Source organism: Oryza sativa, chromosome 2, assembly GCF_034140825.1.
Source record: "Oryza sativa Japonica Group chromosome 2, ASM3414082v1".
NCBI lineage: Eukaryota > Viridiplantae > Streptophyta > Magnoliopsida > Poales > Poaceae > Oryza > Oryza sativa.
Window position 1 is genome coordinate 35,745,929 of NC_089036.1, and position 24,326 is coordinate 35,770,254.

The 24,326-nt window shown below is 46.3% G+C and overlaps 5 protein-coding genes and 2 non-coding genes across 9 annotated transcripts; 2 read left to right on the plus strand and 5 right to left on the minus strand.

Moving 5' to 3' along the window:
* Window positions 1-4,160: 4,160 nt before the first annotated feature.
* On the plus strand, window positions 4,161-8,029 carry LOC4331174 (ethylene receptor 3-like). Of its 3 annotated transcripts, none has more exons than NM_001402012.1 (6): window positions 4,279-4,411; window positions 4,488-4,572; window positions 4,701-4,769; window positions 4,860-4,953; window positions 5,084-6,865; window positions 6,985-8,029. In NM_001402012.1, the coding sequence occupies exons 4-6, from the start codon at window positions 4,951-4,953 to the stop codon at window positions 7,510-7,512; spliced, it is 2,313 nt and encodes a 770-aa protein (NP_001388941.1). In that variant the 5' UTR covers window positions 4,279-4,411; window positions 4,488-4,572; window positions 4,701-4,769; window positions 4,860-4,950; the 3' UTR covers window positions 7,513-8,029. The 3 variants fall into 3 exon arrangements, with proteins under 3 accessions (XP_015626572.1, NP_001388941.1, NP_001388942.1); NM_001402013.1 differs by having other exon boundaries at window positions 4,349-4,411; window positions 5,087-6,865; window positions 6,985-7,974; XM_015771086.3 differs by having other exon boundaries at window positions 4,161-4,411; window positions 4,860-6,865; window positions 6,985-7,974.
* Window positions 8,030-8,944: 915 nt separating this feature from the next.
* On the minus strand, window positions 8,945-10,953 carry LOC4331176 (large ribosomal subunit protein eL28z). The gene is made up of 4 exons (XM_015767203.3): window positions 10,883-10,953; window positions 10,244-10,401; window positions 9,976-10,142; window positions 8,945-9,453 (listed from the first exon to the last, which is right to left on the minus strand). The coding sequence occupies exons 2-4, from the start codon at window positions 10,389-10,391 to the stop codon at window positions 9,325-9,327; spliced, it is 444 nt and encodes a 147-aa protein (XP_015622689.1). The 5' UTR covers window positions 10,392-10,401; window positions 10,883-10,953; the 3' UTR covers window positions 8,945-9,324.
* LOC112938071 (small nucleolar RNA R24) lies at window positions 9,557-9,647 on the minus strand. The gene has a single exon (XR_003241121.1). It is a non-coding gene; the product is annotated as a small nucleolar RNA R24 (small nucleolar RNA).
* A 3,072-nt stretch (window positions 10,954-14,025) lies between the features above and the next one.
* LOC107280032 (zinc finger protein 11) lies at window positions 14,026-14,613 on the minus strand. The gene has a single exon (XM_015769086.3). The coding sequence runs from the start codon at window positions 14,611-14,613 to the stop codon at window positions 14,026-14,028; it is 588 nt and encodes a 195-aa protein (XP_015624572.1).
* Window positions 14,614-16,059: 1,446 nt separating this feature from the next.
* On the minus strand, window positions 16,060-18,139 carry LOC4331177 (calmodulin-binding receptor-like cytoplasmic kinase 2). Its single transcript, XM_015768211.3, has 3 exons — window positions 17,783-18,139; window positions 16,986-17,387; window positions 16,060-16,910 (listed from the first exon to the last, which is right to left on the minus strand). Exons 1-3 carry the CDS (start codon window positions 18,087-18,089, stop codon window positions 16,201-16,203), a joined length of 1,419 nt encoding a protein of 472 aa, XP_015623697.1. The 5' UTR covers window positions 18,090-18,139; the 3' UTR covers window positions 16,060-16,200.
* A 2,209-nt stretch (window positions 18,140-20,348) lies between these two features.
* Window positions 20,349-23,320, plus strand: LOC4331178 (protein DETOXIFICATION 35). The gene is made up of 6 exons (XM_015769386.3): window positions 20,349-20,876; window positions 20,956-21,581; window positions 21,885-22,180; window positions 22,518-22,636; window positions 22,746-22,832; window positions 22,935-23,320. Exons 1-6 carry the CDS (start codon window positions 20,430-20,432, stop codon window positions 23,025-23,027), a joined length of 1,668 nt encoding a protein of 555 aa, XP_015624872.1. The 5' UTR covers window positions 20,349-20,429; the 3' UTR covers window positions 23,028-23,320.
* An 803-nt stretch (window positions 23,321-24,123) lies between these two features.
* On the minus strand, window positions 24,124-24,207 carry TRNAL-CAA (transfer RNA leucine (anticodon CAA)). Its single transcript has one exon. It is a non-coding gene; the product is annotated as a tRNA-Leu (tRNA).
* Window positions 24,208-24,326: the final 119 nt, after the last annotated feature.

The window sequence follows — 24,326 nt, forward strand, 5'->3', positions numbered from 1 at the left end:
TAAACTCTCAATAATTAGTTGGTTCAATTTTCAGCTGGCCATTATCTTATCTGATCTGATTAATTAGCTGCTAGCTACGGGTGTAAAGTTTACTACAAGGTTCCATTTCTAGGTTAGATTAAATTTCCCCAACTAAAGTGAACGCAAATTTGCATCGTGTCTTGAATGAAAGGGATCGAGGCACTGCAGTGTACAGAATATACTATACAGAGATGGAACCAACAAAAGGTGACGCGATTGACCACCATGACACTACACAAACTAAAGCATAAATATATGCCCCTAAATATATATATGCAACGACGTGGCTGTCTTGTCTTGATTATTAGAGCTAATCTTGTTTGTATGTGCTATGCATACGGAAGCATGGTAGTAGCTAAATGTCGGAGTTAATTTCATGACACGTCAAAGCTAGAGCTTGACAAAAGATGACTATATGCATGCTTATCTCGTTGATTTCGCTATAGATTGTTACACGTCAATGCAGCACTGTGTGTCAATGATCTAGCTAGTTCCTGGCTATTATTATCTACAGTACTATATATATGATCTCTGCTCAAGCTGTATATATATATGTGCATGCTTTACTAAAAAGGAAAAAAAACATGCATGCATGTAAAAAGAATAATCCATCATTTTGAATAAGTAAGCTAGCTAGTACTGTTTTTGTTGAAATTTATGTGTTAACTAATTAACTACAAGTTGCATCCATATGGGGTGTAGCTAGACATAAACAGATTAAGGAAAAGTGCAGAAATGTGTCTAGCTAGCCTTATTAAACTATCTATGAGAATTTACAAGGACATTAAACTATCAATTGCCAACTCATATATTATTGAACAGGTAGATCGATCGGTATAAATTAATTAATTGCCGTAGCCCGTAGGTCAAAATCTCTTTTTTTTTTTACATGTACACTGTCTGTATAAGTCAAACTGTAGTATATTAATTGTATACGGTCTAATTTGTCTGCTGCTGCGTAATATGATCCTTGAAACCAACTTATACAATCTCGATCTCGATTCTCTCCTAGCTAGCTGTGTTGTGACACTTGTGTGAGAACAAATTAAGTCCACGCATACATGCGTAGGAGGAAATTGCTTTCTTTAAAAAGATATACACACATATTGAAATATTCAGAATGTTTAGCTTAACTAATATATGACCAAAATATTTTCAGTTTATACGTACAAATAGGCTTCAATATATTCATTCATGTTTTTAAGTGCTTTAGCGTAGTTGAAAATTAATGCGAACGGGGGAGAGAGGGAGATAATGTAGCCCAAATCAACAAGGTTTATTGGGCCAACAATAGTGCGGGATTCGGCCCAATTGAGTACAGTTCGTCAGTTGCGTTGCCCATGGACCAGTTGGGGGTGGTAATCTTAATTCTTTCCAGGCCAAGCCCGTGGACCATCTCATTTCGGTCATCAGTACTTCACTAGTAGCCTTCACCTACCTGATGATGTCGTCATCTCCATCCGCAGTGACGTGATTCTTTATTCCTCACAATTTACGTTTCCATTAGCATGCTTTTTAAAGTACTGAACGTTAGTAAACGATGTGTTTCGTGCGAATACTTTATATATAGAAGTTGCTTTAAAATAATAAATATATTCATCTATCAAGTTTATAATAACTAAAACTTAATTAATTACTATGTGCTAATGATTTTCTCGTTTTACGTACGTCAACTTTATCTTGATCTTTATCAGTTTCAAACACCACCATAAATCTAGTGAAAGTTTTATCAAATTCATTATTCTAATTTATGTTTAAACCTATTTAAGTTCTTATATTTTTTTAAAAAAATACGTAGTGATTAGGGGTATATAGTTGCAACCGAAAAGGCAAAAAGGCATTAAGAAAAACGTGAACAGTAGTAGTGGTAGTAGTTTTCAACATTTAATTCGCCATTAGGATAGTAGGAGCGGTAGCATTCAATTTATTAATGGGGGATTTGCTTGTCCTTTCTCCTTTTTGGCGTTTATAAAAGTATAAAATCCATCGCCCAGGTGCTCCTCACCTGGTCATCCTCTCATATTGATGAAAAGTCTCCTCTGCTGGTCACACGTCCGCCTTGTCTGCTAGTGCCCGCCCAGATGTCAGATGCCACCACATATTACTGGTACTACTTCATTATTATTATTTTCATTTTCTTCTGCGGCAAACGTTTTTGCTAACAACGCAAAACACTTTTCCTCTTTGTTTTTTCTTTCATACGTTTACTGAGACACTACGGTTAGTAATCACTCCCTGCTAATCTAGTACGGGATGCAACGAATCCTAATCCCTCCGTTTTATTTCAAGTGCAGTTATAATTTTCTGTGCCTAACTTTAATTGTCCGTCTTATTTAAAAATTTTTTAAAAAAATTAAAAACATAAGTCATGCATAAACCTTCTTATTTGCTACATAGAGCTACTGTACCCGCCTATTGGCACCAACCAGCTACTGTCCTTAAGTCCTTGCCCTCAGCCACATGCGTGCGTTTTACACTTTCCGACATAAGAAAGTTACTAGTGCACGATTAATTAAGTTTTAATTATTTTAAACTTAAAAATAAATTTGTTGATATTTAAAATAAATTTTATATAAAAAGTTTTCATACGAAACGTATCGTTTAGCCGTTTGATAAGCATGCTAATAAACGAGATAGAATCTAGTAGTAATATCTTAATCACAAACACATGTAGTGCTCCTCTCCCTAGAATAATGGGAAACAATATGCTACAAGTTAATAAGATTCAGAGCAATTCATTTTTATACAAAATAGCAGAACATGTTGCGCAGAGAAATAATGGAAAAGTTTCTCTAATCTAGGATATTAAGGCCAGTTTTAACGTGCAGTTCGGTGAAGCTGTTCGCGGTTCGGAAAATGAGAAGTGTCATTAGTGCGTAATTAATTATATATTAACTATTATAAGTTTGAAAATATATATTTATTTGATTTAAAAAAAACTTGTATAAATATTTTCTTTTTCACAAAACACACATGTTCGAGAAGCGCTAACGGAAAATCAAGAAGTTGTCATCTTTAGAGCTGAAAAGAACAACAAACGATTGAGTCATCCAATGACACTCAACCCACAACCAACAAAAGTATGGTCACTATTATAATGGGAAGGGATCACCCACATATAAGTGGCTTAACTACACATACAGTTAAGTTAAGTCAGAAAATATTCTTCCGTTACAATAATATCTTGCTTCCCACCGGTAATATATAGGCATTGTTATTTGACGTTTTATTATTTTTTCCCACAACTAGAATATCACAATAATATGTAGTAAAATTATAATATTGTTAAAGTACTCATAAAGAAAAAAAACCACCTTTCAATCTAAATAGGGAGAGTTAAGTTTCAAAATGATGGCATAAAGTTAACGGTGCATTGTCTAAATATAGAGAGTGAGGGAGTACCTGGATAAGAGGATAGATCATGAATCTTGTATCCTGCGAAGCACTCAATGTGGCATGTACTATGATTGAGAGAGATATTTATTGGTACCAATATAATACTGTAGAGACCGCTTCAAAGTTTCACAAGTTGGACTTGGACTGCTTCTTCAGTCGGTTGGGCGCCTGGCTGCCAAGCTACCTCTGCTGTCTGCAACGGCGTCACCACAAATATCCATCCATGCTCGTCATCAGCAGAGGGACATTTCTCGACTCAATCGGTGAGACACGGTTACATTTCGTTATGGATCTCCGTATCTTTCTTTCCCTCGATACTGCTACCTACCATCTCCTCCTCCTCCTCTATAGTATTGTGGTGGTGTTTGGTTGGAGGGACTAAAGTGGAGCTAAACTTTAGTCCCTCTCACAAAAATATAAGTCTCTACTATAGGGACTTATAATTTTGTAAGAGGGACTAAATTTAGTCCCTAGTTCCCAAACACCCCCTGTGTTCGGCCAAACTAAATTTGGGTTACCTCGTAAAACGGTTATCATAGTAACCATATAGTTACCATGAGGATTACTATGATTTTAAAAATTAAAAAAGATTATCATGCGTGATAATCGTGCGGTTTCTTAAACCTGTTGTTCGGTAGCAGACTGCCAGTTGCAGCGATTTGGAGCGTCTGATTGGCCAAAGCATTGTTCATCAGTTATGTTAATCGGTACTAGTAAATCAGGGGAAGATCCCCCATCTGATCATCTGATGCTCCGTGATCACTGCTGTCTCCCCCACTTGCTCTCACTACCGACCACTGCTGATGCTCCTCTTCTTGCTCGGTTTCTTTCTCCCGCGGACACTGAAACCCAACAACAGCCAATGCCTATCAACACCCTAACCACTTGCTGCCTCCCATGGCGTAAGCCCTCCTGCATAGCTGGCGTCTTTACCTTCCTCTTCCTCTTCTTGGTGCCTCTCTCGGTCTCTCATCTCCTCTCCTCTCCTCTCCAGGTGACAAATTCTCCCATCCATCCATCGATTGCTATCTTCTCTTCCGTATTTCTTTGTTCATTGGTCTCTTTTGCAGATCAATTGGATGGCATCTTTCCCTGGAACCCAATATCGATAGCTTCACTGTTGCAGACAACAAACTGGTTCTGCTCAACTTTGAGGTAGTACCACAAAGCTTCAGAATTTGTTGGATTTGCTCCACCTCTGTCCTGTTTTGGGATCCAAAGTGCTACAGGGATTCACTAATTCGTCCTGTATTCACTTTGTGTTGATTGATTGATTGATTCAGGACGGCCGCCCAGTTCGATGAATCGATCCGTGGATCCAATTCTGCTCTGCTGAAGCTTTGATCTTTCTGGTAATTCACGAAGGCAAAGGAGAAAAAAAGATGAAGCTGATGCTGGTTTTCTTGTCCTAATTCCTTTGCCTGCTTTGCTTGCACATACAGATTACAGATGATGCCATTCCGGGATGTTGCTCTCCACTTGGACGCCAGGATGCTTCCAGGGCAATAAAATCTTGTTAAGATCTCTAATCACATGGTATTATCTCGAATTTATGCCAAAGCTGCGGCCTTTTTATTTTCTTTTTTACTTAACCTTGCCAAGTTGCGCTACGGATTCGCCGCCTATTTCTGACAAAAGCTCCTCCATTTTCCTCCCATTGGCGCAGCAGCAGCAGCTAGTCCACTGGATGATGCCTCCAAGATTCAGATGCCAAGATTACCTCCTGCCGCTGCTGCTCGCCCTTTCGCCGGCCGCCGCCGCCGCCCGCGAGGTGGAGTACCACCATTGCCACTGCGACGGCGGCGGCGGCGGCGGCGGCGGGGGGTTGTGGAGCATGGACAGCATCTTCAGGTGGCAGAAGGTGAGCGACCTGCTGATCGCGGCGGCCTACTTCTCCATCCCGCTGGAGATCCTCTACTTCGTCGCCGGGCTCCGGCATCTCCTCCCGTTCCGGTGGGTGCTCGTCCAGTTCGGCGCCTTCATCGTGCTGTGCGGCCTCACCCACCTCCTCACCGCCTTCACCTACGAGCCGCACCCGTTCATGGTGGTGCTCCTCCTCACCACGGCCAAGTTCTTGACGGCGCTCGTCTCCTTCCTCACCGCCATCACGCTGCTCACCCTCATCCCGCAGCTGCTCCGGGTCAAGGTGAGGGAGAGCTTGCTGTGGCTCAAGGCCAGGGAGCTCGACCGCGAGGTCGTCCTCATGAAGCGGCAGGAGGAGGCGAGCTGGCATGTCCGGATGCTCACCCACGAGATCCGCAAGTCGCTCGACCGCCACACCGTGCTCTACACCACCCTCATCGAGCTCTCCAGGGTGCTCGGCCTCACCAACTGCGCCGTCTGGATGCCCGCCGCCGGCGAGATGTGCTTGACGCACGAGCTCCGGCGAGACGGCGGCGGCGAGGATGGCGTCGTCGGCGTCGACGACGCGGACGTCGTCGAGGTGCGGGGGAGCGACGGCGTCAAGCTGCTCGGGCCGGACTCGGTGCTCGCCGCGGCGAGCGGCGGCAAGGAGGAGGGCACCGGCGCGGTGGCGGCGATCCGGATGCCGATGCTGAAGGTGTCCGACTTCAAGGGCGGCACGCCGGAGGTGATCCAGACGAGCTACGCCGTGCTGGTGCTGGTGCCCCCCGCCGGCAAGAGCTGGGGGCGGCACGAGATGGAGATCGTCGAGGTGGTCGCCGGCCAGGTCGCCGTCGCGCTGTCGCACGCGACGCTGCTGGAGGAGTCCCGGGCGATGCGGGACCGGCTGGCGGAGCAGAACCGCGAGCTGCTGCAGGCGCGGCGCGACGCGCTCATGGCGAACGAGGCGAGGCAGGCGTTCCAGGGCGTGATGAGCCAGGGGATGCGCCGCCCGATCCACTCCATCCTCGGCCTCGTGTCCATGGTGCAGGAGGAGGCCCTGGCGCCGGAGCAGAGGCTCGTCGTCGACACCATGGCGCGCACCGCCACCGTCGTCTCCACGCTCGTCAACGACGTCATGGAGATGTCGGCCGACAGCCGCGAGCGCTTCCCGCTCGAGACGCGGCCGTTCCACCTGCACGCCATGATCAGGGACGCCGCCTGCGTCGCCCGGTGCCTCTGCGACTTCAGGGGGTTCGGCTTCGCCGTGCACGTCGAGAACGCGCTGCCGGACCTCGTCGTCGGCGACGAGCGGAGGATTTTCCATGTCCTGCTCCACATGGTCGGCAACCTGATTGGCCGCACCGAGCCCGGGCATGTCACGCTCCGGGTGCGCGCCGCCGACGACGACGTGCTGGACGACAGGCTCGGCCAGAGGTGGGATCCATGGTGGCCGTCCTACTCCACTGGCTACTCCTCGGTGAAGTTTGTCATTGGTGTCAAGCGGCAGCAGAACGGCGATGCCGGCTCGCCGCTGTCGCGGAGGCCGAGTGGGAAGGGCATTGATCTCAGACTTAGCTTCAGCATGTGCAGAAAGCTTGTGCAGGTAGTGTTATTGCCTGGATCACTGCATTGCATCTGAATCATCTGAACATGAAATTAGCAGTCCAATCTCAAGAGAGCATATTACCACTGATGCTGATGTCCTGTTGATCCTACTGACAGATGATGCAAGGGAACATCTGGGCGATTCTTGATCCCCAAGGGCTACCGGAGAGCATGACTCTGGTGCTCAGGTTTCAGCTGCAATCGCCACTGACATCATCAAGCCTTGGAGGATCATTCGAGCAGAAGCACTCGTCGCCGTCGTGCCAGATTGCAGGCCTGAAGGTTCTGCTTATCGACGACGATGACGACATCAACCTTGTGGTTGCTCGGAAGCTATTGGAGAAGCTCGGCTGCGTGGTCTCCTCGCCGCCTTCAGGATCAGGATTTCTCAGCTCTGTTGGCTCCTCAGCAGCAGCCTTCCAGCTTGTCATGGTGAACCTCGAAATGAAGAGAGTAAAAGCCCTTGATGTCGCGACGAGGATCAGCCAGTACAGGAGCGGCCGATGGCCAATCGTCATGGCCATGGCTTCCGACCAGAAGGCCTGGGAGAAGTGCGCTCAATCCGGGATCAATGGCATCCTCAAGAAGCCGGTGATTCTGCAGGAGTTGAAAGACGAGCTGGCGCGAATTCTTCAGAGCACATGATGCTGATGTTTGCTGGAGGTCTGTTTGTCTAAGAGCTCTGAAGTCTGAATCGGTAAAAGCTGTGAATCCTGTGATCAGTGTACAACCTCGTCATCCAGCATTGAAGAATGAAGAACTCAGAAGAATTCTGTGATCAGTGTACAATCTCGTCATCCAGCATTGCAGAATGAAGAACTCAAAAGATCTTCGCGGCGAAAACGGGGAACATCTCTAACGAAAGAAAGGGTGCCCTGATGGATGGCAAGAACACATGGAATCTTGGCAGCAATGGCGTCCCCGAGAAATCTTCTTCGCACAAATTTTGTAATATGAGTTTGAGTGGGAATACAAGTCGTGTAATTTTCTAATGATCGAGATGTACACTCGGGTGAAGTCAAGGGAATTCGTACTTGACTCTCTCTGTCAAAGCAAATCATGAGATTGGAATCAATGAGATGATATCTCAAAACACTTTCAGTTGCACTGCAGCTTGCACGTGACGCCGCGTACGGGGAGGAATTGATGAAATTGAGAATCGAAATGGGTTTGACTTGCTAAAATCGAGTAGAGAGAGATGGGACATTGATCTTGAGGCGAGGAGAGGTAGAACGTGGGATTCCATTATCTTAAAAAAAAAAAGTAGAACGTGGGATGTGTGGGAGGTGTATCACGGGGAGGAGGATCGGATTGAGATTTGCAGGGAAGGATCAGTCCGTACCGGATCGGCAGCAGATCGCGCATTCGCAGGAGCAGGCGCCACGTCGTAGGAGGGCTGATCCCTTCCCGGCGAGCAACTCCATGAGCGCCGCCTCCGCCTCCGCCGCCGCCGCTGCCCCCTATAGATCCGGTTGGTTCGCCTGAAACCGCAGCCATGAGCTCGACGAGCAAAGTACGGATAGCGTCCAGGAGGAGTAGAGGGAGGGCGGTTTGCCGAAGCGGTCGGGGTAGGAGACGCCGAACTCGAGGGCGAGCGCGGACCGCCGCGGCAGAAGGGGCGGCGCTGCACGCCGGCGACGGCGAGCGCCGACCGCCACAGGAGCGGGTGGCGATCTCGTGAGGCCCAAGAACAGAATTGGATATTACGTGTACGTGCGGCCCAATTTTGTTGGGCCGGGACGAAATTACGTGCTTCCATGCTAGTTGGGCCGTCAGCCGAGACCTTTCTTGTGGCCCAATAACGGAATTGTGAGTTACATGCAGCCGATTTTACCTACCGACTGGAAATTTCGACATGCGTCAGGCCGATTTATGTTGATGGAAATTACGACATACTCCTACACCGTTGACTTTTTAGCATATATTTGACTGTTCGTCTTATTCAAAAACTTCTGTGAAACATGTAAAATTATATGCCTACATAAAAATATATTTAACAATGAATTAATAATTACTTAAATTTTTTGAATAAAACGAATGGTCAACAAACATTTCAAAAAAATTTAAATAAGACGAATGATCAACAAACATTTCAAAACAAACATTTCAAAACGGAGGGAGTGCTTACGTTCATAGGCTTTCTATCAACTTGTCCAGGAGATCAAGGAGATAGCTAGATTTGCTACTACTAACGTGCAGATTGTAAATCCACATAGTAGCAACAGGGGCCCACAATTTGATGACATTAGCTACTATAATAAGTGCAAAGCAAACAATTTGTAAGGACACCGAGCAGATAAACTGTCTAGAATACAAACTACACGGCAGATCTGTGACAAGGTTGATCCAATTCTAACAGAGATCCCTCATTTCAAGTCTGGACACTTTTAGAACAGAGGTAGCTGGAAACATGAGCATCAAGAGGTGCCATGACAAAAACGCGCAGCTTCAAGCGATTTACAGCTTGGCTGGCTGCCTGTTCTTCTTCTTCACACCAGACTTGGCAACCTGGAGGCTGCGGTACACTGAGCTAAGCCTTGCAAGAGCCGGTTTGGTCAGATCTGGCCTGTAGTAGTTGTCACTAACCTGCGCAGAAAAGAAACAGCTGTTAAGAGCACAAGCTATCAAAGATTTCTTCAGGAAGGTACATACAGGAAAGCTGCTGTAGAGAGAACAGTAGCAGCTTGATTCTGCTCAGAAGCCAAGCGTAACAAGTATTTGTCATCGAAGAACCAATTGATAGGTTGGCCTTCTTATGTGTTACGGCTCATCACAGCAGCATCACACATTGTAACCTCAAACATGGGAAAAAAATTTGATTCGAGTATTGATAAAAACAAAACATTCCTTACAGACTAGCTTGTGATTAATTGGCAATTTACTAATTTTCAGATCAAGTTATACCAATTGCTGTAACAGGAGTATTTCACAGAAAAACAGGAGCAATCTCTGAGCCTTCTTCCATGTTGGGGCTTATCACAGCAGTGAATAGAAAAGAATAATGAAGCCAATACGAGATATTAAGGCTCATCACAACAGTGCATCTAAAGCATAGAGCATCACAAGGCAAAATAATGACATGAAACTAAGCATTTATCTTCCAAATACCTGGTTCTTGACAGCCTTAGCCATCTTGCGGAACTCCTTGCGCATCACAGACTTGTGGTAGAGCTTAGCTGGGGCATTCTGCTTCTTGGTCTTGGTCGTGGAGAGGACCACAGCCGCGTCCTTTCCACCTGATGGCTGGATCGTCACGGTCTTCTTGTTCGCCAAGCCTTACAGAACACAACAACACTATGTCAGGACATTGCAAAGGCTGAATCAAAGGCATAATTTGCATCTAAAGCCTGTGACGTTGCGAGAAGCAACTACTGACCAGAGTGCTTGTAGGAGTGAACATTGTACAGGTTGTTGGGCTCCTTGGTGAACTGCACCTTGGCATTGCTGTTTCCAAACTGCTTCACGAGGAAGCAGTTGTTCTTCTTCACAATCTCCCAGAACAAAGGCTCCGGAACCGTCGCCATTTCGCTGTAGCTACATCACCAAACAGATCGACCATTACACCATAGCAAATGACCATCAGACCACTAAGTGACCATTAACACGCAAAAACATTACACAACGCTGGCAGCAATGGTGTCGATCACAAATGGCATCTGCCCTAAAATCTCTCATCCAACATCATATTGATCGAAATGGCTAGCCCTATCAGCTATCAGATCTAGAGAACACGGATGATGCGCAGATTGGAGCATAGCGAGGCGATCTAACAAGCTAAACAACCCGCGTGCACCGAATTACTCAAACTAAAACTAAGTTTACAGTTATTGCAGCCAAACAACTGACCGAAAAGCATAATAGTATCACTGAGAATTTCACGACAAAATCGACCGGTCACCGAGAATTTAACCGCAAGAGGCAGCGATCAAATCTACCAAGCAATAGGTCTTACAGTGGAAACAGCAGATTTTAAGATTTCGGCAGAGAATACAAGCGCGAGGGGTGTCGAACTCACCGGAGACGATGAAGCCGCGGCGGCGCGTCGCTGTGCTCCGGTGGCGTGGTGGTGGCTGCGGCCTGCGGAACGGTGCGACGGCGGCGCGGAGGCTCGCTTTTATACCTGTTCGTCCTTGCTCACAAACCCTAGGTTAGCTCCGCTTTTAATGGGCTTTATTGGGCCGAGCAAATAATCCGCCATAGCCCATGGGCTACTAGACGGGCCGAAAAAGCCCAAAACACAAGACCAACTGACCAGCCGCCTCATCACCGAATTAAATTCGAAAATATACTGTTCCATTCATTTTATTTTTAGAAATATTCAGGATTCAAAGCTTTTTGCAAAAATATACCGTTGATCTCGCACAACCATTACGCGAAAGTGAAGTGGCGTGACGTCGCGGGCGGTATCGCGCGGGGGAAGCGTGAGACCGTGCGGTCGCGCGAAATGAAAGAGCGAGACCGTGCAATCTCGCTGAACCAATCAGCGATACCGTATTTCAAAATGGTGAATTAGTGATTAATTATTATGATTAATGACTAATTATTATTAGTTAAATAGATAATTACGTCATTAGTCACTAAGCAAATGGAGTTTGCTCGTCCTTCCCGCGACAGCGCGCGGTCGGTGCGAGAGACCACACGGCACACGGTCTCGTGCATTCGCTGTGCGATACCATCCTCGACGTTACCTTTACGTCATTTTCGCTCATCGGTTGTACGAGATCGACGGTATATTTCTATAAAAAAATTACATCCTGAATATTCTTTAAAAAAATTAAATGAACAATATATTTTCAAATTTAATTCCCTCGATCGTCTCCTCCAACTCCGGCGCCGCCTCAACAAGACGAAGCGTTCCGTCTGAATCTGATTGCCGCCGGCGACGAACGCTCCGTCAAATTCCATAGATAAAAAGCTCTTTCTTCCACTAGATATATTATCAAACAGGGACGACGCTAGAGTCACTTATCAGGGTCAGTAGACCCCGACGATTTTTTTGCAAACATCTTGTACCAGCACTAATTTATCAGCTACGACCCCAGTCAAACCCCGGTGGTCCGGTGATATTGTTCTGTTCAAGCTCAATTAGCAACTAAACAATACTAACAAGTAGTAAATAGAAAATTAGCAAGCACTTATTATACGACAGCCCGATATACGTATGAGATTTGAGCCCAGAAGGCTTTGTATTCCTGCTAAACAAGTCCACAAATTGCCTTGTTGTGCTGCTCTGTATTCCTGCTGCAGTGCAGTCTGGCTCGAAGCGCTTCGCCCAATCGTCGCCGATTGGCAAGGGTAACCCACTAACCCCATCACAATTTCTTAATTATTATCATCACAAATTGGTTGTAGGCTGGTTTCTCAAGTCCAAAATTTTAGGAAGTTAGGGTTCTGAAATATGAAGTTTCTCCCAATTTCTGTTACATAAACATAAATTTATTCTTTCTAGAAAAGTGGAAGGTAAGAAATTAGTGATTTTGATCATCTACAGCAGCGTGGGTATTTTGTTTTACATAATAATCATTCTATTTTTTAATAAATTAATAGGCAAGCAAAGTATAATGGAGTGTGATTCTTGAGAAGAAAAATACCCACTTACTAGTTCATGTGGTACTAATTCTCCTTTATCAGTGGAGATAACCTTCTCGGTAATAAAAGTTGTGTAGACAATACTGCACGCAATCGTATCGGTAATAAATATATGGATTACTCCTTGCGTTTTAAAATATAGCTACAGTTCCAAATGATGATGACGTGGTTGTTCGTTTTCACAAGATGAAGGATCGTAATTGTACACATGAGAAGTTTGTAACATGTAAAACATAACCACTTTACTTAAAAAAAACTTTATTTTATCATATTATATGGTCGATAGTTTTATTCTAGGATTATCTTAAGATTATTATAAGCTATAGTCAGTTAGTGGTGACCCCGGTGACTATTTTTCCTGGCTTCGTCCCTATTATCAAATGAAGTAGGTACAACAACTTCTCCAAAACAATTAGGATGGCATCACGATTCTCGAGTACCAGAACAAAATTCAGTACAACTATCTTTTTCATCCACACAACATATGGCGAGAATATGTTCCCAAATACTTGTGATTTTAGCTACTAAAATCACACACTTGTCAGCATATACATATCAGGGATAGTATGTTCTGTTGAACTAACTAGTCGTGTCAAGGTCTATGTATACTACCACTTGTTGATGAGCTGATCCATGTCTGAATTGGTTCCAGAGACTGGTATATTCTGAAACCAACTTTCTGTACCTTAATGTATTCAGGGAAAAACAAAAGTGAAGTAGTAGCTGGACATGATTATTTCTTCGTAACAACAAGTGAACAAACAGGGGATCAAATTCAGTGTGCTCAAAACATCTGCTGCTATAACCGATAGTTGTATGCCTTTGGATTTCGTACTTACCTGAGAACCAGAGTACAAATTCCTTCTAGATCTTATTTGGTGCCAATGTACAATGGGAACGTATTACTAGTGTCTGTCTCCGTAGCTAATTAACCAATCATCAGTGCATATAGATTGTTGTCACATATATATGTCTTCACTGTAAAATATACTCCCTCCGTTTCGAAATGTTTGACGTCGTTGACTTTTTAACTTTTTAGCACATATTTGACCGTTCGTCTTATTCAAAAAATATAAGTAATTATTAATTTTTTTCTATCATTTGATTCATTGTTAAATATATTTTTATGTAGACATATAATTTTACATATTTCACAAAAAAAAATTGAATAAGACGAACGGTCAAACATGTGATAAAAAGTCAATGATGTCAAACATTTCAAAACGGAGGGAGTATATTTTATCTCTTACAAAGTGTAAATTTAAACTAAATGAAAAGCAAATAGTACATACATTTTGTTATTGGATGACTGCAACATAGAAAAAAATCCATGGCAATATATGTTCAATGACAGCTCTGAGGAAATTTGCATTCTTCACCATTGAAATTTTACCATAATAAAAGCAACAAGAAGTATATTGTTTCAGATATATTCTGTGGGGGTAAAATGTGAAGTACATAGAAAGCTACCTAAGCTAGAGATCTAAATTGAACCAAATACTCCTTCAAATCAACTCAATTATGATGAAAAAGAATACGTAATTGACACACATTTAAGTATTGATTCGATCATGAGCCTGCAGAGCCTGAACCACCAAGTCTCAGCTCCAAATCCAATTCCTCCTCCTCCCCATGATCATGGCCACCATTGCCATCCCCATCCTTGGAGCAGCAGCCGTAGCGATCTCGTCGATCTCTACCACCACCTTCTTCCCGACGGCCGGCGCCGCGCCCAAACAGCCTTAGCTCTTGCGGCGCCGGCTCGGCGGTACGGGACCTCAGGCTCGCGCCGCCGCCGGCCGCCGTGGACGCCGCCGCATCCTCGCTTCCTCCGCTCGCCGGCGGACGAAACAACCTCACGAGCGTATCGTAGCTGACGCTTCGCCTTGCCGCCGCCGCCGTCGTCGACGACGAGGAGGACGGCGTCGCTCTTCCAACCCTGTCCTTCCGGTGGACGTTCATGTGCCCGCCGAGCGCCTGCGCCGTCGGGAAGCCCCTCCTGCAGAAGGTGCAGTTGTACGGCTGCCTCGTGCCGGCCTCGTCGTCGTCGTCGTCGTCGCCGCTGCGGGCCTCGCGGAGCTCCTCCTCCGCCTTGTCTCCGTCGCCGCTCGGCGACCTTCCACCGATCACCTCGTCCTTGCTGGTTTTTTGACTCATCTGCTTCTGCTAAGCTAGGTAGAGAGAGAGAGAGAGAGAGAGAGAGAGAGAGCTAGGGTTTACTGGTTTACTGGTTTGTTGATGAGATTCAGTGAGCTTAGCTGCTTATTGGGATCGAATCTAAGCTAGCCGATTGTGAAAATGAAATGTACAGTCAAGCGAGATAGAGAAATGCAAGTGCACAATAATCAATGAAGTTTTTATGCAGCTCCCATGACCATTGTGTTAGAGATTACCTCTCGCTGATTTGGATGTTAGCCTTGTTTTATGTTTCTTTTTTGCTCATTCTGCCGGCCGCAACAGTTGTTTTTGTCTCCGTGTTATTTGATTTTGATTTGATTTGATTAATTAGCTGATTGATTAATTAACTAATTAATCTGAGTTGTTCAGCTATGGCCGGCCTTCATTTGCAACGACCTGACTGGTTCTTGGCCTCTAGTTTATCGAGGGTGGTGGCTTAGCTACCTGCAGTGTGCTTTTGTAAGCTTGTGCTTGGAAGCGTTTGTTGTTGAGTCTTTATAGGAGTAATATATTGTGTTACGCTATATGACATGTTCAACCTTTTCTTATACATAGTACTATCCTATATTATTGACTATATATATCATTATTCCACATCATCATTTTCTTTTTTATTGATAACAAGTCATGTCATCATGTAGTTTACCCAAAAAGAAAAAAAGCAGAAGAAGAGAAGATAGATTCAGTTTTTAACCACTAGTGTTGCATGAAGCGGTATGAGGCCATGAATTCTCACTTCCTTGCGTGCCGCTACGGCCCATCAAGGCCTATCCCAGAAGCTCGTGGCACGCGAATAGACTGGCCCATACATGTGGTTTTTGGCCCATCCAAAATAATGACAAGAGTAAGGGCATGTTCACTTTGATACCATTTTCAACCATACCATTTTCTAGTAAAGTTGCTAAAAAATGACTACGTTTAATTTATTGCCAAATTTGCTAAATACAAAAGAAATCCTGCCAAATTTTTGGCAATGCCAAAATTTGGTAAGGTTTATTTTGGCTACAATCTAAACATGCCTTAAATTTTACTTTAAGACACCTTTTATTACTGATGTTTCGTTTTGAATCACCCTTTAACCAATGCTTTCACTTTAGACCAGGTAATTTTACCTCTGTGACACTTTGGGCCACCCCTCAAATCTTTTATCGTTCTACATTCAGTTTGTCATATGTCAAAGAAGCAATCTAATGGTTGATGGAGTTTATTGACAAGTATGAGCCGCCATACACTTGTACTTAAGGTCATTCTATGCATGAGAAGAGAGTTGAGGTGGTTCAAAGTGCAACAAATGTAAGATTTACCCGATTAAAAGTGAAAACATTGGTTAAAAGGTGGTTCAAAACAAAACATCGGTAATAACAAATGGCCCCCAAAATTTTTTTAATCTAATAGTAAATCCAGAACGTGATGAACAAAACCAGATGGACAAGTAACGAAGGCAAAATCACATTCCAACCGTATCGTGTCAGCGATTAGCTCGATCACAATTCACAAACAACATCAACACATGAGCAGAATTTTAACGAATACTTTCGCTTTTGCATATTTACAGCAAAACGTTGATTAATTCCTCCAGAGCTCGCCGCTCCGGTCGCCGCCGGTGCCGGCGGACGACGAGCTGGCCCGGTCGGAGATGGACGAGAGCGGCGTCTCGTCGCCGGCGGCGGCCACCACCATGTCCCTGTACGTCTTCCTGACCGCCCACAGCGCCCTGCAGCACTCGCCCATGCTCGGCCTCTCCTGCCTCACGGGGGCGAGGCACCGGAACGCCAGCTCCATCACCATCTCCGCGGCGCGCGCCGTCGCCGGCGTCCGCGGCAGGTGCGGGTCCAGCACGTCCGCCGCCGCGCCCTCGGCGAGCTTGCGCATCGCCCACCGCGCCGTCAGCCGCTCCCGCATCTCCCGCCTCGCCTCGATGGGTCGCCGCCCGGAGGCGATCTCCAGCAGCAGCACGCCGAAGGAGTAGACGTCGCTCCGGTCGGTGAGCTGGCACGTCTTGAGGTACTCCGGGTCGAGGTACCCCGCCGTGCCCTTCACCTGCGTCGTCACGTGCGTCACGCCGTCGGCGGCGCCGGCCTCGCCGACGCCCAGCCGCGCGAACCCGAAGTCGCCCACCTTGGCGCGCAGCGACGGGGTGAGCAGCACGTTCGACGACTTGATGTCGCGGTGGATGATGGGGTGATCGGCGTACATGTGCAGGTACGTCACCGCGTGCGCGACGTCGATGGCGATCTCCAGCCGCGCGCCCATGTCCAAGAACCTCCCGTTGCACCCTGCGCCCAAGAACCTCCATTAGTAACCAATCCGATCGAGCTCGAGCTCGAGCTGCAATGGCGGATCACACGCACTGTCGAGGTGCTCGCGGAGCGTGCCGTTGGGGACGAACTCGACGACGATGACCCTCTCCTGGCCGCACTCGAGGTAGCCGTAGAAGCGGACGAGGCTCTGGTGCTCGATGCGCGCCATGGCCTTCACCTCGCTCCGGAACTCCACGTCCACGTGCGGGTTCTGGTCCCGGAGCTTGGCGCGCTTGACGGCGACGAGCGTGCCGTCGGGGAGGACGCCCCTGTAGACGGCGCCGAAGCCGCCCTGGCCGACCTTGAGCGCCGGCGAGAAGTTGTTGGTGGCGCGCAGGATCTCCTCCATGGAGAACACCGAGCTCTGGAACTGCGTCGCGATGCCTCTTCCCCTGCTGCTGTTGTACAGCCCGCGCATCGACGCCTTCCCCTGATCACTGCCAGGCCCCGGCACTGGAATCATCAAACAGATTCATCTATCAAGAATTAATTCCCAACTGCTTAATTGCTGCTCTGAATTTTGAAAAAAATGTTTGAAGTCTTCTGTGATTCAGATTTTATAAATATGATTCTGTAAGCTTTGCACTAGCAATTCTGCTCCAGAAAGTAAAGAATTCAGAGTAGTTGCGGCAATTGGACTGTGATAATTGACTGTTTCCAATTCAGAGTAGTTGCAGCCGGCAACTGGACTGTGATAATTGACTGATTTCTTGAACAGTTCAGGAACAGTTGCATCAATTGGGCAAATAATTCGGATTATATCCTGTTTGCTTGAGCAATTCAAATCGAGGTAATTAAGGACAAGGATGAAATAGATGGAGAAGAAATGATCGAGAGAAACAATTTACATGGCGGCTTCTTGATCAAGTCATTGGGCTCTCTTCTGCTCCTCCTCTTAGCGTTGCTGCCGGAGGCGGAGGTGGCCGCCGCCGACGACGAGGAGGAGGAGGAGGTGGAGAGCGAGCTGAACCACAACCCGATCGTCCTGAAGAGCGACTTGAGCGACGCCGCCCTACTGCCGCCGCCCCCGACGGAGAGCGGCCGCGACCACGTGGGGGCGGGGCTCCACGGCGCCCATCGCTCCCTCTCCAGCTCCGGCGTGCGCCTCCCGGACGACGAGGACGACATGCTGCGGCGGCGCTCGCGTCCCTCCATGGCCGCGCAGCCGCCCGCCTCCGCTCAGAGCTCCCAACGCGCCGGCCACCAGGGGGCGCGTACGCGCGGCGTGGACATATAGCTAAGCTCGGCCAAGTCAAGGGGCGCGACCATGTCCAACGCCGGCGAGCGCGAGCCGGTGGGACCCGACCAGTTAAACATCAGTGTCACTGTCTGTGGGGCCGGTGATGTCCTGGGGCCCACTTGCCAGTGAGACGCGGCGTTTGAGGTGGACCTGGCAAGCGATGACTAGTTCTTCTTCTTCAGACTTGGCTTGTTGCTGCAGACAAGAGTGTGATAGCAAATGTTAAGGTACTGATCTTGATCGGCCAACTACACTAATTGAATCATTAACATCTCCCTCTTCAGCGTATATAAGCTTTAGTCGCGTCATCACGTATGTTCGCAGCAACTTTCAAATCGCATTTTTTTTTTATAATCCATAACCTATGTTCAAAGTTCAAATCCATGGGCACACACGCACGCAACAAGTCCGTAAAGTTTTTATAGCCCTTTTGCAGCTAATTTAGTCACGCGTATCCTGAGAGCTCACTCTATTTGTCAACGAAAGCAACATGCGTCACAGCGTCAGCTAAACCATGTCTCCAGCTGGCACTTAAGCATGCAGCAGGTAACTGTGTCACCGGCTTCAACAACTAGATTATTACTCCCTCCGTTTCGTTTTATTTGACGCCGTTGACTTTTTATCACATGTTTGACCGTTCGTCTTATTCAAAAATTTTTGTGAAATATGTAAAACTATACGTATGCATAAAAGTATATTTAACAACGAATCAAATGATAGGAAAAGAATTAATAATTATTTAATTTTTTTGAATAAGACGAGCGGTCAAACATGTGCTAAAAAGTCAACGGTGTCAAATAAAACGAAACGGAGGGAGTACCATTCAAACTTCAAAGAGAAGCAGATTAAGGAGGAAACTAAAAGGGGAGAAAGAGGACGAGTTCAGAGAAATGTTCTGAAGGCGGAAACAATTGACCCGGACAAGATTGAACACACTGGTTCAGACATCTTAGACCGGGCAAATCATTTTTGTATACGTCTGATGATGAATGACTCGCTGGCGATTTAGACAGGACAGACGCTGAACCAGAATTGGACAAAACAAACACACACATAGCGCCAAATTTCAATAAAACCTTTCCAAAATTTGATACTGTCAATATTTAGGAAGGTAAACGTGTAGTATAAGTTATGTTCCGTACCTTTGCCACGTTCTTTTTTTTTGTGAAATTCTAGGATTACCAGTGCAAGTAATTTTTAGCAATGTTTTGATTGTTATTACTACCATTTTGATACAGCAAAATTTTGGTAGGGTTAATCTTGACAATAAAATAAACATCCCATACTATATAACATCTACTACTATATCTATAATTTCAGCTTTCTAGCTCCGAACGCAGTGAACCTATGTTCATTCTCAGGGTGCAAAAAGTAGTCATTTCATAGTAGGAGCGAATTTTAGATTGGGTTATTTATAAGGCTAAGTTTTAATTTAAATAACTGTATATATCCAATTGAATGTACACGTCAGATAAATAATACTCCTACCTTTCTCTCTCGAAAAAAAAATCTGTAGCCATTTCGTTCAGAATCACGGCGGACCGCCGGTCGAACGCTCGAACCGCATTGCCAGCGTCGGCGGGAGGGACGGTGGCGTGGAAAGAGTGCGAACGGCCCATGAAAAACCGGCCCAAACATACGGGCCTCACGTGGGCCGCGACTCCCTTGCGGCCCTCGGGTTTAGCGCAACAAAACCGACGACGAATAGTAAACGGGCCACAACGGTCTCCGTGGTCGTCGCCGGCGATAGGGAATTGTGAAGGCTCTGCAGCCTCACTGCCACTGCGGCTTCTCGCCAAAGATCTCCATTTTTTTTTATTTTTTGCCTAAGAAAACTAAGAGAAGTACTCCCTCCATTTTCAGTTTATAAGATATTTTGACTACTACTTTAAATTTGATTAAATTTATAGAAAAAATAATAACAACTCTAATCTAAGATAAATTTATTATGAAAATATATTTAATTATTGGTTAGATGAAACTAATTTAATAATATAAATATTATTATACTTGTCTATAAACTTAGTTAAACTTTAAACTTTAAATTTAACGTTTTATAAGCTGATACGGATGGAGTAACAAACATAAATCAGTTGAGAGTGAGAGGGACGTGGAAAAGTAGAGCCATCCGCGCTAAAAGAGGGGGGGGGGGGGGGGGGGGGTGGGAGGGGAGGCAAGGTAGGCAACGCCAAGAACGGCAAATCGAGGCCGGGATTGAAGTGCGGCAATCCAGCAACCAAACCCCTTCCATCGCCATGGCCTACACCGAGCCCCTCCTCCTCTCCGCGCGCCACACCACCCAAACCTCCCCGCGCCACCACCTCCTCCGCTCCCGCCACGCCGCCGCCGCCGCCGCTGACGGTCGTATGGTTGTCGCCGTGCAGGACGACGAGACCGGCGCGCTCGTCGCCGCTGTTGGCAAGGGCGATGAGGATGACGACGACGACGACGCTGTCGCCGGGGAGGAGGACGAGGACGAGGACGACGCGCCCGTGGTTCGAACCGCGCGCGGGGCGTGGGAGGTGTTCGCGGCGGAGTCGCGGCGGCTGTGGGCGATCGGCGCGCCCATCGCCTTCAACGTCATCTGCCTCTACGGCACCAACTCCACCACGCAGATCTTCGTCGGCCACATCGGCAACCGCGAGCTCTCCGCCGTTGCCATCGGCCTCTCCGTCGTCTCCAACTTCTCCTTCGGCTTCCTCGTGAGTCCTCCCTCCAAATCCTCCATGCGCATCCATCGATGGGATTGAGAGATTGTAATTTGGGCAATGGCAATGGCAGCTCGGCATGGGGAGCGCGCTGGAGACGCTGTGCGGGCAGGCGTTCGGGGCGGGGCAGGTGGCCATGCTGGGCATCTACATGCAGCGCTCGTGGATCATCCTCGCCGCCTCCGCCGCGCTGCTCTCGCCGCTCTACGTCTTCGCGGGGCCCATCCTGCGGCTGCTGGGGCAGGAGGAGAGCATCGCCGCCGCCGCGGGGGAGTTCACGGTGCGGATCATCCCGCAGATGTTCGCGCTCGCCATCAACTTCCCCACGCAGAAGTTCCTCCAGGCGCAGAGCAAGGTGACGGTGCTGGCCTGGATCGGCTTCGCGGCGCTCCTCGCCCACGTCGGCCTCCTCGCCCTCTTCGTCTCCGCGCTCGGCTGGGGCATCGCCGGCGCCGCCGCCGCGTACGACGTCTCCTCCTGGCTCACCGCGCTGGCGCAGGTGGCCTACGTCGTCGGCTGGTGCCGCGACGGCTGGACGGGCCTGTCCCGCAAGGCGTTCAACGAGCTCTGGGCCTTCGTCAAGCTCTCCCTCGCCTCCGCCGTCATGCTCTGCCTCGAGATATGGTACATGATGGTGCTCGTCGTCCTCACCGGTCACCTCGACGACGCCGAGATCGCCGTCGACTCCATATCTATATGGTACTCCCTCCTTCCCTAGATATTTAACACTGTTAACTTTTTAAAAAATGTTTGACCGTTCGTTTTATTTAAAAACTTTTGTGATATGTGTAAAACAATATGTATACATAAAAGTATATTTAACAATAAATCAAATGATAGAAAAAGAATTAACAATTACTTAAATTTTTTGAATAAGACGAACAATATTTTAAAAAAAGTCAACGGCGTCAAACATTTTGGAATGAAGGTAGTATAAAACACTACCATCAATGATTATGTTGCGATCGATATGAATGATAAATATACATATGTTTGATGCAGTATGAATATAAATGGATGGGAGGGGATGCTGTTCATAGGGCTGAACGCGGCGATCAGCGTGCGGGTGTCGAACGAGCTCGGGTCGGGGAGGCCGAGGGCGACGATGCACGCGGTGGTGGTGGTGCTGGTGCAGTCGCTGGCGTTCGGGCTGCTGGCGATGGTGCTCATCCTCGCCACGCGCAACCACTTCGCCGTCATCTTCACCGGAGACAGGCACCTGCAGAAGGCGGTGGCCAACATCGCCTACATGCTCGCCGTCACCATGGTGCTCAACAGCATCCAGCCCGTCATCTCAGGCAACCATTCACATCTCAGCACTTCATCATATACTACCTCCATTTCGAAATGTTTAACGCAGTTAACTTTTTAAGTACATGTTTGACCGTTTGTTTTATTCAAAAAATTTTGTTAAATATGTAAAATTATATGCCTACATAAAAATATATTTAACAATGAATCAAATGATAGGAAAAGAATTAATAACTATTTAAAATTTGTTAATAAGACGAACGATTAAACATGTGCTAAAAAGTCAATGGTGTCAAACATTTTGAAACGGAGGAAGTATATAATTGACTAACTAAATTCCGATGAACTGATCCTTGGAAGAATTCATTGTCTACTTCTTTTTAGGTGTGGCGGTCGGCGGCGGATGGCAGGGAGTGGTGGCGTACATTAATCTGGCGTGTTACTACGGCTTCGGCCTCCCTCTCGGCTTCATATTTGGCTACCTCTTCAGATGGGGTGTGAAGGTAAAATTCAGTTCAGTTCAAAATCGTCTCACTACTACTACATAAATGAATCATGCAGTCGAGCATATATATTTAATTTTCGTTTTCGAAAATTCTACGGAACTTGCAGGGCATTTGGGCTGGCATGTTGTGTGGGACGGCAATGCAGACGGCCATCCTCATGTACATGGTCTGCAAAACTGACTGGGAAGCAGAGGTGTTAATCACAGCAGCATTTTTATTCACGTTATATTCTTACTCGTAGTAGATAATAAACTCATCATAATTGCCATGTTTATGCTGGTTTTACTTCCTGCAGTCAGTGCAAGCGTTGGAGAGGGTTAGATTATGGGGAGGGCAGCCGGAGCACGAGAAGCTTCCGACGTCAGAGCCGGAGGAGACGATCATCTAGATAGACATGCCTCCAATTTTTCATTTCATTTTTTTTTGCTACCGCTGTTGCTGTTTAATTAGCTAGGAGGTTAGTTCATAGGTGAGAGTATCCATGGAAGAGAAGGGGATTGAGGAGTGAGATTTTTTTTAGGCTTTTGTGAATCGGCTAGCTTGCAGTCACACTGCGCATATGTGTAGGATTAGTGATAGGCCGCAACTAAGATGGTTAACTAATTAATCATTAGGCTCGATCAGTATGGTTTCTTGTACACTGTTAATTAGTCCGTTACTAGTCATACACTTGTGACAAATTCTGTACCGATTGCTCATTCTTTGCACTGGACGGTTCGACCTGAAAGTAGCAGTTCGATGATGTGCAGATTGATTTTCTAACGTCTGACCAATAAGAACGCCATCGGTGCTGGGAATGCATGCCATGGGCGTTGATGCCATCGGTGCTAGCATCATACTCCAGGCTCGCTCATGCAGCACGGCCGTGGATTCCCCACGAAATCAAATGAAATGGAGATGGATAAATGAACCAAGCTGAAATGTTGAAACAATAAGGGCCCGTTTAGTTCCCCAAATTATTTTCCCCAAAACATCACATCGAATCTTTGTACACATACATAAAGTATTAAATATAGATAAAAAGAAAAACTAATTGCACAGTTATAGAGGAAATCGTGAGACAAATCTTTTAAGCCTAATTAATCCGTGATTAGCCATAAGTGCTACAGTAACCCACATGTGCTAATGATGGCTTAATTAGTCTCAAAAGATTCGTCTTGCAGTTTCCAGGCGAGTTCTGAAATTAGTTTTTTCATTTGTGTCTGAAACCCCTTCCATTTGTGTCCAAAAACCCCTTCCGACATCCAGTCAAACGTTTGATGTGACACCCAAAAATTTCCTTTTCCCCAACTAAACACACCCTAAGAATGAATAAAATGGAATGAAGAAAAATAATTTATTAATAATGTCAGACATGAAGAAAAAAAAGAAAAATAAATTGAATAAAATGGAATGAAGAAAAATAATTTATTAATAATGTCAGACATGAAGAAAAAAAAGAAAAATAAATTGTTAATAATGTCAGACATGAAGAAAAAATATAATGTCAGAAGTGGGATTTGAACCCACGCCCTCGTTAGAGGACCAGAACTTGAGTCTGGCGCCTTAGACCACTCGGCCATCCTGACCGTCCTGTCGTTCTAACTTTTTTAGCTTATTAATCCATTTAAAATGTGGGAGTATTCACGATCTGACCGTCCATTACCCGTCACTCGCATCAACGGCCATGATCGAACATCAACCCTAG